At 52.5% G+C, this 15,575-nt stretch overlaps 1 protein-coding gene across 1 annotated transcript in view; it reads left to right on the forward strand.

Annotated features, from left to right (window-relative positions):
* LOC137307999 (mucin-6-like) overlaps positions 1-15,575 on the forward strand; it is a gene marked incomplete at its 3' end in the record, with an annotated part of 353,656 nt that overhangs the window by 52,056 nt on the left and 286,025 nt on the right. The window contains exons 7-9 of the mRNA XM_067976969.1: positions 753-873; positions 8,072-8,210; positions 13,983-14,087. Coding sequence (XP_067833070.1) covers positions 753-873; positions 8,072-8,210; positions 13,983-14,087 — 365 coding nt within the window. The remainder of the gene's footprint in view (positions 1-752; positions 874-8,071; positions 8,211-13,982; positions 14,088-15,575) is intronic.

Here is a 15,575-nt window from a genome sequence, read left to right on the forward strand (position 1 = left end):
TAAACCAGCAGGATTTAAACACCATTCCGGGAATTTCCTCAGAGGTGCTCCCGCTCTGCCTCCATCAGTCCACCCGACCTGCGGCTGAACATCCCCGTTTACACACATCGACTGGGTTTCCGCCACACTTCCTGCAAAGTTATGGTGACGGAGCAGGAGCTCCTCTGAAGAAATTCCCAGCCCGTGACAGAGAAGGCTCGTCAGCGTTTATTTACCCTCAGGTGACCGCGGAGCAGCATTGGGTGGCGAAGAACAGAAAGTTATTGAAATCACGAGGGACCACGTCTTTCCATGGACTCATTAATAGTTTGAATTTTAATGAGGTTTTATTGCAGATGATATTGGAGTGTTTTTGCTCCTGTTAAAAGGAGCTCTTCATCTTCCACGACAGAGGGTTAGGGATGAAAGAAAAGCTTCAGAAAAACTAATTTATATTCGCTGCACGAGCTGAAATCATGACTAAGACTCCACTAATTGCTTTGTTGGTGAGACCCACATCACTTACACTGCTACTTATGTTTTAAAGGAGTCTGAGGGGTTTTGATTTCATCCCCTGGTTTGTCTAGGGTATATGTTATTGTAAGTGATAAGGATAATCACTGTATCATCTTCCTTACACTGTGCAAAAGATTTGGCTCCCTGGGATTGAGGCAATAATGGGCTTGGAGTGAAGACGTGCAGATATGAGCAGCTATTCAATAGTATGTAATTCTTCAGTCAGAGCACGTACTCACTGCTTTATTTTGCCACAGGTACTGTTTTTGATGACATTTCCAACAAGGGACTGTGTGTACCTCTAAACGAATGTCCCTGCACTTGGAATGGGGCCATCTGCCGTCCTGGAGCAAAAATCTCGGCACTCTGCAGAAACTGGTAAAATAAAACCCAACTGCTGCTGTTTAATACAAACAATGGGCTGGATTTTCAACCTGATCCCCGGACATTACGGAAACCGCACAATTTTCATTTCCATTGATTTCAATTAGATGAAAACCGCACGGTTTCTATAACAGGCACGATTTGCCACATTTATTCAACACACAGGGTAGTAAGTTGAAAATCCACCGTATTGTCTTTGGGAGTGATATTCCTGTCTTCAATAATTTAACACTGGAATAAACAGTGGCACAATATTGGTAGAAAGTGCTAGCTTATTTGTCCATTTCAGTCCTGCTCTGAGAAAATCCACATCTCCAAAAATTAGCTCAACAAACACGAGGGAAAATAGCAGATATTTGCTTGATAATGTCAGGAATGAGGAGCTCAGTATATACTTTAGTATTTGACTCTCAACTGCAATCCACAGCTAATGAAAAAAAATATTTTACTTCAGGTCAGTCTTTGAGTTTAAGGAAGGGGAAGATTTCATAGTATCACCACTGAGAGAGGCACATTGTGGAGGGAGGGAGGGAGGGATCCACAGGAAGCAACTCATCTAGCAGGGCAGGGGCAGGGGCAGAGACCAGCTGGAGACAGGCAAGGGGTGAGGCGGCATGAGTTTTATTTTCCATATTCAATGCAGAGCAGCTGTGAACTGCAAAGTGTCAATGCAGCAAAGGACTTTGAAAGGGGATCCTTCGACTCCTCGGCTGGGTGAGTGTTTAATGTAGATGGTCCCAGTGGGAAGGGGAATCCAGTTAAATGGCTGAGGAAGAGCGAGAAAATGGCAATCCGTGCAGGCTTCACAAAGAGCCAAGAGAGTAGATTCACAGTGGTGGATATCCCTCGCTCGCAGGCATTGAGCGTGGAGTGCTGATCGGAGAATTGGAGCATTCCTTCTGACCCATGCTCCCACCCAGAGGGGCTTCTGACTGCAGCTGGAGGACCTGTGAATTTGTCCGAATAACTCAGCAGAGGTTGTTCTACGCAGGTTCCGGTGCAAGCGTCCAACACTGGGGTAGATTTTTTTCTCTTCACCGCCTGGGCAGTAATCTGATGGAGCAGATCGCTCGCCTTTTAGAAACGTGGATATCTGAGGTGGGCATTTGAAGGGGTTTGCCTGTGCATGAGGCTAGTGAAGGGAGGTCCATATCAGGTGACAGTGTGAGAGAGCCATGGTGTACGCTGCCTGCTTCTGCTGCAGCTCAGCAACATCGCGAGGGTGAGGAGCGGGCTGACACGCGTGGTAGTATGACGCTTTCGGGGAAACTGGGAGGGAATGTCCTTGTCAGGTTATTAAACTTCTTGCAGCATTGAACTGCCATCCCATGTGTCAGCTGTCACTGCCAGAGGTAACTCCACGCGGCTTAACCCACCAACCTCACCGGCTTCTTCCCCACAGTCTGAATCTGCTGCCACATCTGCCCCAGGAGAGTCTTTAAGAGAAACTGGCTGCCGGGTGCTAGCAGTGATCTTCCTGACATTTCTTTATAGTTCCTGTGTTAAATCCAGTGGAATTGGCAGTTCTGAGAATAGACTGGAAACTCTCGTCTTGATTTGAGATGGGATGGCTGCCTGCTTCCTCTTCCTTTCCCTTTTTAAATGTATTCTATCCTCAAATGATAATTTCTGTATGTATCTTGCAATCATTTTATTTTTTTAAGTTTAAAAAATGGTCATGATAAATCAAGCAGTCCGTGTTTCTCTTTCCCACTGGAATTTCTCTGAGCAGTGAAATTTGGCTCCTTTAAACTGCTGCTGGATTTTAAACCATACAATGGTTAGAGCTTCCCTCGGCCTCCCCCGCGCCCCCCTCTCCCCCCGCCCAGCGTCAATTACCTGCAGCAGACAGGAGCACGATCTCTGCCTACCCATCGTTACTAAAATGAGTTGACTCCAGGAATTGGGATGGAGCTTTGCAGCAGCCAGAAATCGCACCTCACTGTATCTGCAGTGGTGGAGTGGAAGGTGAGGAAATTTGGAGCCACTGGGCTAGGCGTGAGCTGCTGGCACTGGTCACGTCTCCACAGGCAGCTTGCCCGAGTCAAGAGATCAATGTTGGCTCGTCTGCCTCGCTAGCAGAGGTTCTCAGGTGAGTCCCGGGAGTGTGGGGGGGCGGGGGCATCGTGACTCCTGCTCCTCCTGGGTCCACAGCAACAATTTTATTAAGGAAAAAAAAATGTAACTCACCTTTGGTTGAAAGCGGTGGACATCTGACGCCTACCTTGCTCAGTGGCGACCAATGGGGTCCTTCAACCGGCATTTGGCCCCTAATTTAATATTTAATGGGCCTAACGCCAGTTTTAAGCATCCGCCCGGGACGCCAAAATAAAAGACGCCCCGAATTTAGCAGTGAGCCTAATCTGCGCAGATTGGGCGCAGGCCATCCCATTGCTAAATTGGTATGATTTACACCCATTTTAAGCCTGAAAAACGGATGCATCCCAGTTACTGCTGCACTGTCTCATTCACTGCAGTTTCAATAATTTCCCCTAACTCTTCTCCTAATTCCTGCTTGGTAATCGCTTTCCCTTCTCCCTTATGAAGTACCTCGGGATGCTTTGCGACATTTAAAAGGTGCTACAAATGCCTACGTTGTTGTTGATGATGGTGCAATTGGACCAACAGTGATGGGAAATAAATTGGGAGTTAGTTGAGTTGGAAATAAATTGGGAGTTAGTTGAGTTGGAAATAAATTGGGAGTTAGTTGAGTTGGAAATAAATTGGGAGTTAGTTGAGTTGGCGACCGCTATGGAAAGACCTGTGTGGAACAATTGGTGCTGCATTTACTAAATAACTGACTACCGAAAGGAATCATGTCGGGTAACAAGTGACAGATCAGCAGCCAAGCATTTTGAAGGCCTATTAGTGTAACGTAAGAGCTAGAGGAGGAGAAATGCTGGATGGAACGTCAGGGATATCTGGGTGGGCCTGTGCACAGCCTGGTGTATTGCCCAGAATGGGTTTGCACCTTGAATTCCCCACTTAGTGAATTCCCAGTCATAGCGAGGTTGTCAGGAAAAGGCACTGAGTACAAATAAGGTGTTCCCTGCAGGAAAGTATGAGATTAAAGTTCAGGACAAATCTATGACACTCCCACATGGCCACTAGCATCTGGCTGAAGAGTAGCACAAGTAGGGAGCTGAGACTGGTAGATGGAGTGATGTACCAACTATCATCTTAAAACATGTCAGCAATGATGGGGTTAATACTCCTGTCCAGTGGCATGGTCCTACCCAATAATGTTACATAGAATTACATCGAATGTACAGCACAGAAACAGGCCATTCAGCCCAACTGGTCCATACCGGTGTTTATGCTCCTCCCTCCCTACCTCATCGAACCCTATCATCATATCCTTCTATTCCTTTCTCCCTCATGTGTTTATTGAGCTTCCCCTTACGTGCATCTATGCTATTCGCCTCAACTTTTCCTCAACTCCACAGTCTCACCACTCTCTGGATAAAGAAGTTTCTCCTGAATTCCCTATTGGATTTATTAGTGACTATCTTATATTTATGGCCCCTAGTTTTGGCATCCCCACAAATGGAAAAATTTTCTCTACGTCCACCCTATCAAACCCTTTCATAATCTTAAAGACCTCTATCAGGTCACCCCTCAGCCTTCTCTTTTCTAGATAAAAGAGCCCCAGCCTGATCAGTCTTTGCTGATAGGTATATCCTCTCAGTTCTGGTATCATCCTAGTAAATCTTTTTTGCATCCTCTCCAAAGCCTCTACATCCTTTTTATAATCTGAAGACCAGAACTGTGCACAATACTTTTCTGCTTTTCAATTCTATCCCTTTAGAAATGAACCCCAGTGCTTTGTTTACTTTTTTATGGCCTTATTAACCTGTGTCGCGACTTTTAGTGATTTGTATATCTGTACCCTCAGATCCCTCTGCTCCTCTATCCCATCTAGACTCTTATTATCTGAGCAGTAAGTGGCCCCCTTATTCTTCCTACCAAAATGTACCACCTCACACTTGTCTATATTGAAATTCATTTATCAATTACATGCCCATTCTGCAAGTTTATTAATATTTTCTTGTTACTCATCACATTCTTCCTCAGTAATAACTACACCCCCCAATTTGGTGTCATCCGAAAATTTTGAAATTGTACTTCCGATTCCCAAGTCCAAATCGTTAATGTAAATTGTGAACAACAGTGGTCCCAGCATCGATCCCTGTGGAACACCACTTCCCACTTTTGCCAGTCTGAGTAACTATCTTTAACCCCAACTCTCTGTTTTGTGTTTTGTAGCCAGCTTGCTATCCATTCTGCTACCTGTCCCCTGACTCCACATGCTCTGACCTCAGTCATGAGTCTACAATGTCTTATCGAAGGCTTTTTGAAAATCCAAGAATATGACATCTACTACATTACCCTTGTCTACTCTTTCTGTTACTTCTTCAATAAATTTAATAAGGATGATCAGGCACGACCTTCCCTTTTTAAATCTGTGCTGACTGCTCTTTATTATATTTTCAGTTTCTAGATTTTTTTAATTACATCTTTGAGTAAAGATTCCATTATCTTTCCTGTCACTGACGTTATGCTCACTGGTCTATGGTTCCCTGGACTTGTTATGTCTCCTTTTTTAAATATAGGAATAACATTAACTGTCCGCCAGTCCTCTGGCACTATTCCCATTTCTAGTGAATTTTTATATATATCTAATAGTGCCTCTGCTATCTCCTCCCTAACTTCTTTTAAAATGCACAGATGCAATCCATCTGGACCAGGGGTTTTATCCTTTGTAAGTTGATTAGTTTTTCAATTCTCTTCCCCCTTTCTATCTTAAATGTTGTTATATCTTTTTCAATCTCTTCTTCTAATGTCCTGCCTACTCTGTTAGTCTCCCTGGTAAATACTGAGGCAAGTCAATATTTCTGCCATTTCCTGTGAGTTTATCATCTCTTAATGGCCCGATCTCTATTCTGATTTTTCTTTGTTATTTATGTGTTTGTAGAATACTTTATTTCTTTTTATATTCCTTGATAATTTAATCTCGTAGTTCCTCTTTGCTTTTCTAATTGTTTTTTTGACTTCTTTCCTAACCTCTTCATATTCCCTTTCATCATCCTCCCCTTTATTGTCTATATACTTAGAGAATGCCTTTTTCTTTAGTTTCAATTTTATCTCTTTTTTTTATCTATAGTGTTCCATTATTGGATAGTTATTTTTTAGCGGAATGTATTTCTCCTGAACTCTATTGATCACCTTTTAAAATATTTCCCACTGCTGTTCTACCTCTCTGTCTGTCCAGTTTACCTTCCCTAGTTCCATTCTCATCCCTGCATAATTAGTTTTTTTCCAATTTATTACTTTGATCTTTCTCTTACTTATGTCTTTCTCAATCATTATCTTAAACCTTATTATATTATGATCGCTATTGCCTAGATGTTCCCCCATGCTTACTTCTCTTATCTGCTCTGGGTCATTTCCCATTATTAGATCCAGCAGTGATTCCTCTCTTGTTGGGCCTCTCACATACTCGGTATGAAAGGAGTCCTGTACACACTGTAAAAACCCCATTCCCCTTTTCCTACCTCTTCTTGCCAGTTTATTTGAGGGTAGTTGAAATCTCCCATGATTATTATTCGATGTTTTTTTACTCATTTTATAGATTTGTCTTCATATTTCTGTAGAACATCCCTATTAACCTGATCGATCCCTTCTGATCCTTTGTCTCAATCCACATAGATTCTGTTTCTATCTTAAGGTTGGTTGTCCCTTTTTTTCTGCTGCCATTGTTATTTCTAATTAATATCTTCTTCCTTCCTTATCCTTTCTAAATACATTATATCCTGCAATATTTAACTGCCAGTCCTGTTTATTTTATTAAGCCCTGCTTCTGTTATCTCTACTGCATCTGGCTCCACGCTACAAATTATTACCCGTTTTATTTCAGATGCTGCGCACGTTGCCGTACAGGCGATTTAATTTGTTTTTATTAATAGTTCCACTCACTTTATTTTTAACAGTCATCTTATACTGATGTTCTGTAACTCCACCCATTCCCTGACTGTTTATATCAGTCTTATTCCTTACCTTGGTCTGACAAACACACTCATCTCCTATTTTTTTTTATCTTCACGACTAAGTTATTTTCGCCAGATCCTTCCCCCCATCTTACTAGTTTAAAGTCTTACGTGACATTTAGAATCATAGAAGTTTACAACATGGAAACAGGCCCTTCGGCCCAACATGTCCATGTCGCCCAGTTTATACCACTAAGCTAGTCCCAATTGCCTGAATTACTTATTCAGTTGAGCTGGAAGTGCTACTGTTACATTTCAATCTTATTATAGTGAAGGCTCTGACCACATTAAACAATCTTCCTTCGCAGCTGCTGTTATTGTAACGAAACAACACAGAAAACTTTCCTTGCAGCCACTGCACACACAGAGAATGCTTCATCCACACACCGAGCAGGGCCACAGCGATCTCCTAGTTTTGATCGCCTAAGGGGATCGGAGAGGAATTTTCCAGATTTTATTCCCCAAAATGGCCTTGGTTGTATCTGTTTCTTTTTTGCCTCTCCCATGAGATCGCATGCCTCTGTTTGGAGTGGGGAGTGTCGCATTATAATGTACAAGACATCACAACTGTCTGGCACAGGCTGGAAGGACCAGTATGTCTTTTCCCGTCTGTTGCTTTTTCATATGTTTGTAGCACACTGTTCAATTGTTTCCGCCCAATTGGATATCGAAGCACGCCACATAAGGTGACCAGAGATCGACTGCTCGAACGCAGGGCAGTACAAGGTCTCCGATTTTCTGATATCTGGGGCGAGCTTCCTTGCAGCACGTCCTGCTCTGCCCAAAGTTTGTGAGAAATCCCATCCAGGGACAGAAATGGGGTTTTCACTGACAGATCTGCAAAAGTCAGAGTGGCGGAGCGGGAGAAGCTCCGAGGAAATCCAAACCCCAATGTGGTTTTTTTTTTCTCCGGACAAACGTCAGGAATCTCCTTGCGGCCTCTGCCGATCGACTGCCGTAACTTCGCCGGCCGATTGGCAAAAAAAAAGCCCGGAGAGGTTTTCCGCTGAGGTTTTACGACGGGCAACGGGGAGGACCGCCAGAGGGGAGTGCAGAACCATTCCTGGAAGAAGACCATATTGACGGTACCTCCTGCTGTCTCGTGTGTGAACCCTGTTCATTGACTGTGTCTGTTGTTTGTGCAGTGTGTGCTCGATGGGCCAGTGGGACTGCACGAACCTCCCATGTCCAGGGCGATGCTCCGTGGAAGGCGGATCGTTTGTCACCACCTTTGATTCCAGACAGTACCGATTCCACTCAGTCTGCATCTTTGTGCTGGTCAAAGTAAGAACTCGTGCCTGTTTATTCACACTTTCATCAGGTTCAGGGGGCTGGACGCAGATCGCTGGCAGGAGTGAGGTGTTGGAGACCGCTGAGAGGGAGTTACTGTCTGCACTGCATGGTCAACAGCGCTGGTGGAGCTGTCTATAGAGGGGTCCTGAGGGTGAGGCCCTGTCTATAGAGGGGTCCTGAGGGTGAGGCCCTGTCTCGAGGGGTCCTGAGGGTGTGGCCCTGTCTATAGAGGGGTCCTGAGGGTGAGGCCCTGTCTCAAGGGGTCCTGAAGGTGAGGCCCTGTCTATAGAGGGGTCCTGAGGGTGTGGCCCTGTCTATAGAGGGGTCCTGAGGGTGAGGCCCTGTCTATAGAGGGGTCCCGAGGGTGAGGCCCTGTCTCGAGGGGTCCCGAGGGTGAGGCCCTGTCTATAGAGGGGCCCTGAGGGTGAGGCCCTGTCTATAGAGGGGTCCTGAGGGTGAGGCCCTGTCTATAGAGGGGTCCCGAGGGTGAGGCCCTGTCTATAGAGGGGTCCTGAGGGTGAGGCCCTGTCTATAGAGGGGTCCTGAGGGTGAGGCCCTGTCTATAGAGGGGTCCTGAGGGTGAGGCCCTGTCTCGAGGGGTCCCGAGGGTGAGGCCCTGTCTATAGAGGGGTCCTGAGGGATGGGCCCTGTCTATAGAGCGGTCGTGAGGGATGGGCCCTGTCGATAGAGGAGTCCTGAGGGATGGGCCCTGTCTATAGAGGGGTCCTGAGGGATGGGCCCTGTCTATAGAGGGGTCCTGAGGGTGAGGCCCTGTCTCGAGGGGTCCTGAGGGTGAGGCCCTGTCTCGAGGGGTCCCGAGGGTGAGGCCCTGTCTATAGAGGGGTCCCGAGGGTGAGGCCCAGTCTCGAGGGGTCCCGAGGGTGAGGCCCTGTCTCGAGGGGTCCTGAGGGAGAGGCCCTGTCTCGAGGGGTCCTGAGGGTGAGGCCCTGTCTATAGAGGGGTCCTGAGGGTGAGGCCCTGTCTATAGAGGGGTCCTGAGGGTGAGGCCCAGTCTCGAGGGGTCCCGAGGGTGAGGCCCTGTCTATAGAGGGCTCCTGAGGGTGAGGCCCTGTCTATAGAGGGGTCCTGAGGGTGAGGCCCTGTCTATAGAGGGGTCCTCAGGGTGAGGCCCTGTCTATAGAGGGGTCCTGAAGGTGAGGCCCTGTCTATAGAGGGGTCCTGAGGGTGAGGCCCTGTCTATAGAGGGGTCCTGAGGGTGAGGCCCTGTCTATAGAGGGGTCCTGAGGGTGTGGCCCTGTCTATAGAGGGGTCCTGAGGGTGAGGCCCTGTCTATAGAGGGGTCCTGAGGGATGGGCCCTGTCTATAGAGGGTTCCTGAGGGTGAGGCCCTGTCTCGAGGGGTCCTGAGGGTGAGGCCCTGTCTCGAGGGGTCCCGAGGGTGAGGCCCTGTCTATAGAGGGGTCCCGAGGGTGAGGCCCTGTCTCGAGGGGTCCTGAGGGTGAGGCCCTGTCTATAGAGGGGTCCTGAGGGTGAGGCCCTGTCTATAGAGGGGTCCTGAGGGTGAGGCCCTGTCTATAGAGGGGTCCCGAGGGTGAGGCCCTGTCTCGAGGGGTCCTGAGGGTGAGGCCCTGTCTCGAGGGGTCCTGAGGGTGAGGCCCTGTCTATAGAGGGCTCCTGAGGGTGAGACCCTGTCTATAGAGGGGTCCTGAGGGTGAGGCCCTGTCTCGAGGGGTCCTGAGGGTGAGGCCCTGTCTATAGAGGGGTCCTGAGGGTGAGGCCCTGTCTATAGAGGGGTCCCGAGGGTGAGGCACTGTCTATAGAGGGGTCCTGAGGGTGAGGCCCTGTTTCGAGGGGTCCTGAGGGTGAGGCCCTGTCTATAGAGGGGTCCTGAGGGTGAGGCCCTGTCTCGAGGGGTCCTGAGGGTGAGGTCCTGTCTATAGAGGGGTCCTGAGGGTGAGGCCCTGTCTATAGAGGGGTCCTGAGGGTGAGGCCCTGTCTATAGAGGGGTCCTGAGGGTGAGGCCCTGTCTATAGAGGGGTCGTGAGGGTGAGGCCCTGTCTATAGAGGGGTCCTGAGGGTGAGGCCCTGTCTCGAGGGGTCCTGAGGGTGAGGCCCTGTCTATAGAGGGGTCCTGAGGGTGAGGCCCTGTCTCGAGGGGTCCCGAGGGTGAGGCCCTGTCTATAGAGGGGTCCTGAGGGTGAGGCCCTGTCTATAGAGTGGTCCCGAGGGTGAGGCCCTGTCTATAGAGGGGTCCTGAGGGTGAGGCCCTGTCTATAGAGGGGTCCTGAGGGTGAGGCCCTGTCTATAGAGGGGTCCTGAGGGTGAGGCCCTGTCTCGAGGGGTCCCGAGGGTGAGGCCCTGTCTATAGAGGGGGTCCTGAGGGTGAGGCCCTGTCTATAGAGGGGTCCTGAGGGTGAGGCCCTGTCTATAGAGGGGTCCTGAGGGTGAGGCCCTGTCTCGAGGGGTCCTGAGGGTGAGGCCCTGTCTATAGAGGGGTCCTGAGGGTGAGGCCCTGTCTCGAGGGGTCCCGAGGGTGAGGCCCTGTCCATAGAGGGGTCCTGAGGGTGAGGGCCTGTCTATAGAGGGGTCCTGAGGGTGAGGCCCTGTCTCGAGGGGTCCTGAGGGTGAGGCCCTGTCTCGAGGGGTCCTGAGGGTGAGGCCCTGTCTATAGAGGGGTCCTGAGGGTGAGGCCCTGTCTCGAGGGGTCCCGAGGGTGAGACCCTGTCTATAGAGGGGTCCTGAGGGTGAGACCCTGTCTATAGAGGGGTCCTGAGGGTGAGACCCTGTCTCGAGGGGTCCTGAGGGTGAGACCCTGTCTGGAGAGGGGTCCCGAGGGTGAGACCCTGTCTATAGAGGGGTCCCGAGGGTGAGGCCCTGTCTCGAGGTGTCCCGAGGATGAGGCCCTGTCTCGAGGTGTCCTGAGGGTGAGGCCCTGTCTAGAGGGGTCCTGAGGGTGAGGCCCTGTCTATAGAGGGGTCCTGAGGGTGAGGCCCTGTCTAGAGGGGTCCTGAGGGTGAGGCCCTGTCTCGAGGTGTCCTGAGGGTGAGGCCCTGTCTATAGAGGGGTCCTGAGGGTGAGACTCTGTCTCGACGGGTCCCGAGGGTGAGGCCCTGTCTATAGAGGGGTCCTGAGGGTGAGACCCTGTCTCGAGGGGTCCCGAGGTTGAGGCCCTGTCTATAGAGGGGTCCTGAGGGTGAGGCCCTGTCTATAGAGGGGTCCTGAGGGTGAGGCCCTGTCTCGAGGTGTCCTGAAGGTGAGACCCTGTCTCGAGGGGTCCCGAGGGTGAGGCCCTGTCTCGAGGTGTCCTGAGGGTGAGGCCCTGTCTATAAAGGGGTCCTGAGGGTGAGACCCTGTCTCAAGGGATCCCGAGGGTGAGGCCCTGTCTATAGAGGGGTCCCGAGGGTGAGGCTCTGTCTATAGAAGGGGTCCTGAGGGTGAGGCCCTGTCTATAGAGGGGTCCCGAGGGTGTGACCCTGTCTCGAGGGGTCCTGAGGGTGAGGCCCTGTCTATAGAGGGGTCCTGAGGGTGAGGCCCTGTCTATAGAGGGGTCCTGAGGGTGTGGCCCTGTCTATAGAGGGGTCCTGAGGGTGAGGCCCTGTCTATAGAGGGGTCCCGAGGGTGAGGCCCTGTCTACAGAGGGGTCCTGAGGGTGAGGCCCTGTCTATAGAGGGGTCCCGATGGTGAGGCCCTGTCTATAGAGGGGTCCCGAGGGTGAGGCCCGGTCTCGAGGGGTCCCGAGGGTGAGGCCCTGTCTCGAGGGGTCCTGAGGCTGAGGCCCTGTCTCGAGGGGTCCCGAGGGTGAGGCCCTGTCTCGAGGGGTCCCGAGGGTGAGGCCCTGTCTATAGAGGGGTCCTGAGGGTGAGGCCCTGTCTCAAGGGGTCCTGAGGGTGAGGCCCTGTCTCGAGGGGTCCCGAGGGTGAGGCCCTGTCTATAGAGGGGTCCTGAGGGTGAGGCCCTGTCTATAGAGGGGTCCTGAGGGTGAGGCCCTGTCTATAGAGGGTTCCTGAGGGTGAGGCCCTGTCTATAGAGGGGTCCTGAGGGTGAGGCCCTGTCTATAGAGGGGTCCTGAGGGTGAGGCCCTGTCTATAGAGGGGTCCTGAGGGTGAGGCCCTGTCTCGAGGTGTCCCGAGGGTGAGACCCTGTCTCGAGGTGTCCCGAGGGTGAGACCCTGTCTCGAGGTGTCCCGAGGGTGAGACCCTGTCTCGAGGTGTCCTGAGGGTGAGGCCCTGTCTATAGAGGGGTCCTGAGGGTGAGGCCCTGTCTCGAGGGGTCCGGAGGGTGAGACCCTGTCTCGAGGGGTCCCGAGTGTGAGACCCTCTCTCGAGGGGTCCTGAGGGTGAGACCCTGTCTCGAGGTGTCCCGAGGGTGAGACCCTGTCTCGAGGGGTCCCGAGGGTGAGACCCTGTCTCGAGGTGTCCCGAGGGTGAGACCCTGTCTCGAGGGGTCCCGAGGGTGAGACCCTGTCTCGAGGGGTCCCGAGGGTGAGGCCCTGTCTCGAGGGGTCCCGAGGGTGAGGCCCTGTCTCGAGGGGTCCCGAGGGTGAGGCCCTGTCTCGAGGGGTCCCGATGGTGAGACCCTGTCTCGAGGGGTCCCGATGGTGAGACCCTGTCTCGAGGGGTCCCGAGGGTGAGACCCTGTCTCGAGGGGTCCCGAGTGTGAGTCCCTCTCTCGAGGGGTCCCGAGGGTGAGACCCTGTCTCGAGGGGTCCCGAGGGTGAGGCCCTGTCTCGAGGGGTCCCGAGGGTGAGACCCTGTCTCGAGGGGTCCAGAGGGTGAGACCCTGTCTCGAGTGGTCCCGAGGGTGAGGCCCTGTCTCGAGGGGTCCCGAGGGTGAGACCCTGTCTCGAGGGGTCCAGAGGGTGAGGCCCTGTCTCGAGGTGTCCCGAGGGTGAGACCCTGTCTCGAGGTGTCCCGAGGGTGAGACCCTGTCTCGAGGTGTCCTGAGGGTGAGGCCCTGTCTATAGAGGGGTCCTGAGGGTGAGGCCCTGTCTCGAGGGGTCCGGAGGGTGAGACCCTGTCTCGAGGGGTCCCGAGTGTGAGACCCTCTCTCGAGGGGTCCTGAGGGTGAGACCCTGTCTCGAGGTGTCCCGAGGGTGAGACCCTGTCTCGAGGGGTCCCGAGGGTGAGACCCTGTCTCGAGGTGTCCCGAGGGTGAGACCCTGTCTCGAGTGGTCCCGAGGGTGAGACCCTGTCTCGAGGGGTCCCGAGGGTGAGGCCCTGTCTCGAGGGGTCCCGAGGGTGAGGCCCTGTCTCGAGGGGTCCCGAGGGTGAGGCCCTGTCTCGAGGGGTCCCGATGGTGAGACCCTGTCTCGAGGGGTCCCGATGGTGAGACCCTGTCTCGAGGGGTCCCGAGGGTGAGACCCTGTCTCGAGGGGTCCCGAGTGTGAGTCCCTCTCTCGAGGGGTCCCGAGGGTGAGACCCTGTCTCGAGGGGTCCCGAGGGTGAGGCCCTGTCTCGAGGGGTCCCGAGGGTGAGACCCTGTCTCGAGGGGTCCAGAGGGTGAGACCCTGTCTCGAGGGGTCCCGAGGGTGAGACCCTGTCTCGAGTGGTCCTGAGATCCCTGGTGGTTGGATCCTGCCCTGCTTTGTTTGTGTCGGTGATGGTGAAGCAGAGCCGTTTGCCGACGAGTGACAATCCCTCTCGAATGCCTGAGAGGTGATCTGAGTGAAACGGAAGTGCGTGTTGATGTAACCCCTGGGCGGACGATCTGATCCGTGCCGGAGGGGCCCACGCCGAATGTGTCGTTGGTAACGTCTTGCCGCCGTCAGCTCACCAACAGGTGATTTGTCTCTTGTCCCCTGCAGAGTCCAGTGATCCCTGGCGACGGGCACATCGAGGCTCAATTTGGGAAATGTGGCGTCAAGCCCACAGAGACCTCGTTGAACGCCATCACGTACACCAGTGAGAAGGTGAGCATTACATTGCAGCGCACCGGAGCAAAATAGGCAAAGAGCGGGACAAGGGAAAGCTCATTGCGTTTCACACAACAGAGGAAGGCCGTTCGGCCCCTCAGGCCCGGGCCCGCTCCCCGGGAGCCCCATTCCTCGATTCATCCACTTGACCTTTCACAGATGGAATGGGTTCAGCTTCCATCACCAGTTGGGTATTCCAGCTCCGAACACTCCTCCGCAATAAAACAACCCGTTGTCCTTTTGGTGATGATCTTTAATTCATGCTCTCTGGTTGCTCACTCACTGACCGGTGAAAATAGTTTTTCCTTCTTCACCTCATCAAAAGCTCTCATATTTCAGACCACCCGATCAGATCGTCTTTTGATCTCCTCGACACCAAGGAAAGGTGCCCAATTTTCTCGAGTGCCTCCTTATTAATGAAGCCTCTCGTCCCGAATGTCATCTGAGTGAATCCCTCAGCTTCCTTTCAATGACTGGATACAATATTATACCTGAAGTTAAACCAATAATTGTCAATAGAAGGGGCCCTGGTGGTGAGACCCTGTCTATAGAGGGCCCTGGTGGTGAGACCCTGTCTATAGAAGGGGCCCTGGTGGTGAGACCCTGTCTATAGAAGGGGCCCTGGTGGTGAGACCCTGTCTATAGAAGGGGTCCTGGTGGTGAGGCCCTGTCTATAGAAGGGGCCCTGGTGGTGAGACCCTGTCTATAGAGGGCCCTGGTGGTGAGACCCTGTCTATAGAAGGGGCCCTGGTGGTGAGACCCTGTCTATAGAGGGCCCTGGTGGTGAGACCCTGTCTATAGAGGGTCCTGGTGGTGAGGCCCTGTCTATAGAGGGCCCTGGTGGTGAGACCCTGTCTATAGAAGGGGTCCTGGTGGTGAGACCCTGTCTATAGAAGGGGCCCTGGTGGTGAGACCCTGTCTATAGAAGGGGCCCTGGTGGTGAGACCCTGTCTATAGAAGGGGCCCTGGTGGTGAGACCCTGTCTATAGAGGGCCCTGGTGGTGAGACCCTGTCTATAGAAGGGGCCCTGGTGGTGAGACCCTGTCTATAGAAGGGGTCCTGGTGGTGAGACCCTGTCTATAGAAGGGGCCCTGGTGGTGAGACCCTGTCTATAGAAGGGGCCCTGGTGGTGAGACCCTGTCTATAGAAGGGGCCCTGGTGGTGAGACCCTGTCTATAGAGGGCCCTGGTGGTGAGACCCTGTCGATAGAGGGCCCTGGTGGTGAGGCCCTGTCTATAGAAGGGGCCCCTCTGGTGAGACCCTGTCGAAAGAAGGGGTCTTGGTGGTGAGGCCCTGTCTATAGAAGGGGTCCTGGTGGTGAGACCCTGTCTATAGAAGGGGCCCTGGTGGTGAGACCCTGTCTACAGAAGGGGTCCTGGTGGTGAGACCCTGTCTATAGAAGGGGCCCTGGTGGTGAGACCCTGTCTATAGAGGGCCCTGGTGGTGAGACCCTGTCTATAGAAGGGGCCCTGGTGGTGAGACCCT

This window comes from Heptranchias perlo, unplaced genomic scaffold, assembly GCF_035084215.1.
Source record: "Heptranchias perlo isolate sHepPer1 unplaced genomic scaffold, sHepPer1.hap1 HAP1_SCAFFOLD_117, whole genome shotgun sequence".
Classification (NCBI taxonomy): domain Eukaryota; kingdom Metazoa; phylum Chordata; class Chondrichthyes; order Hexanchiformes; family Hexanchidae; genus Heptranchias; species Heptranchias perlo.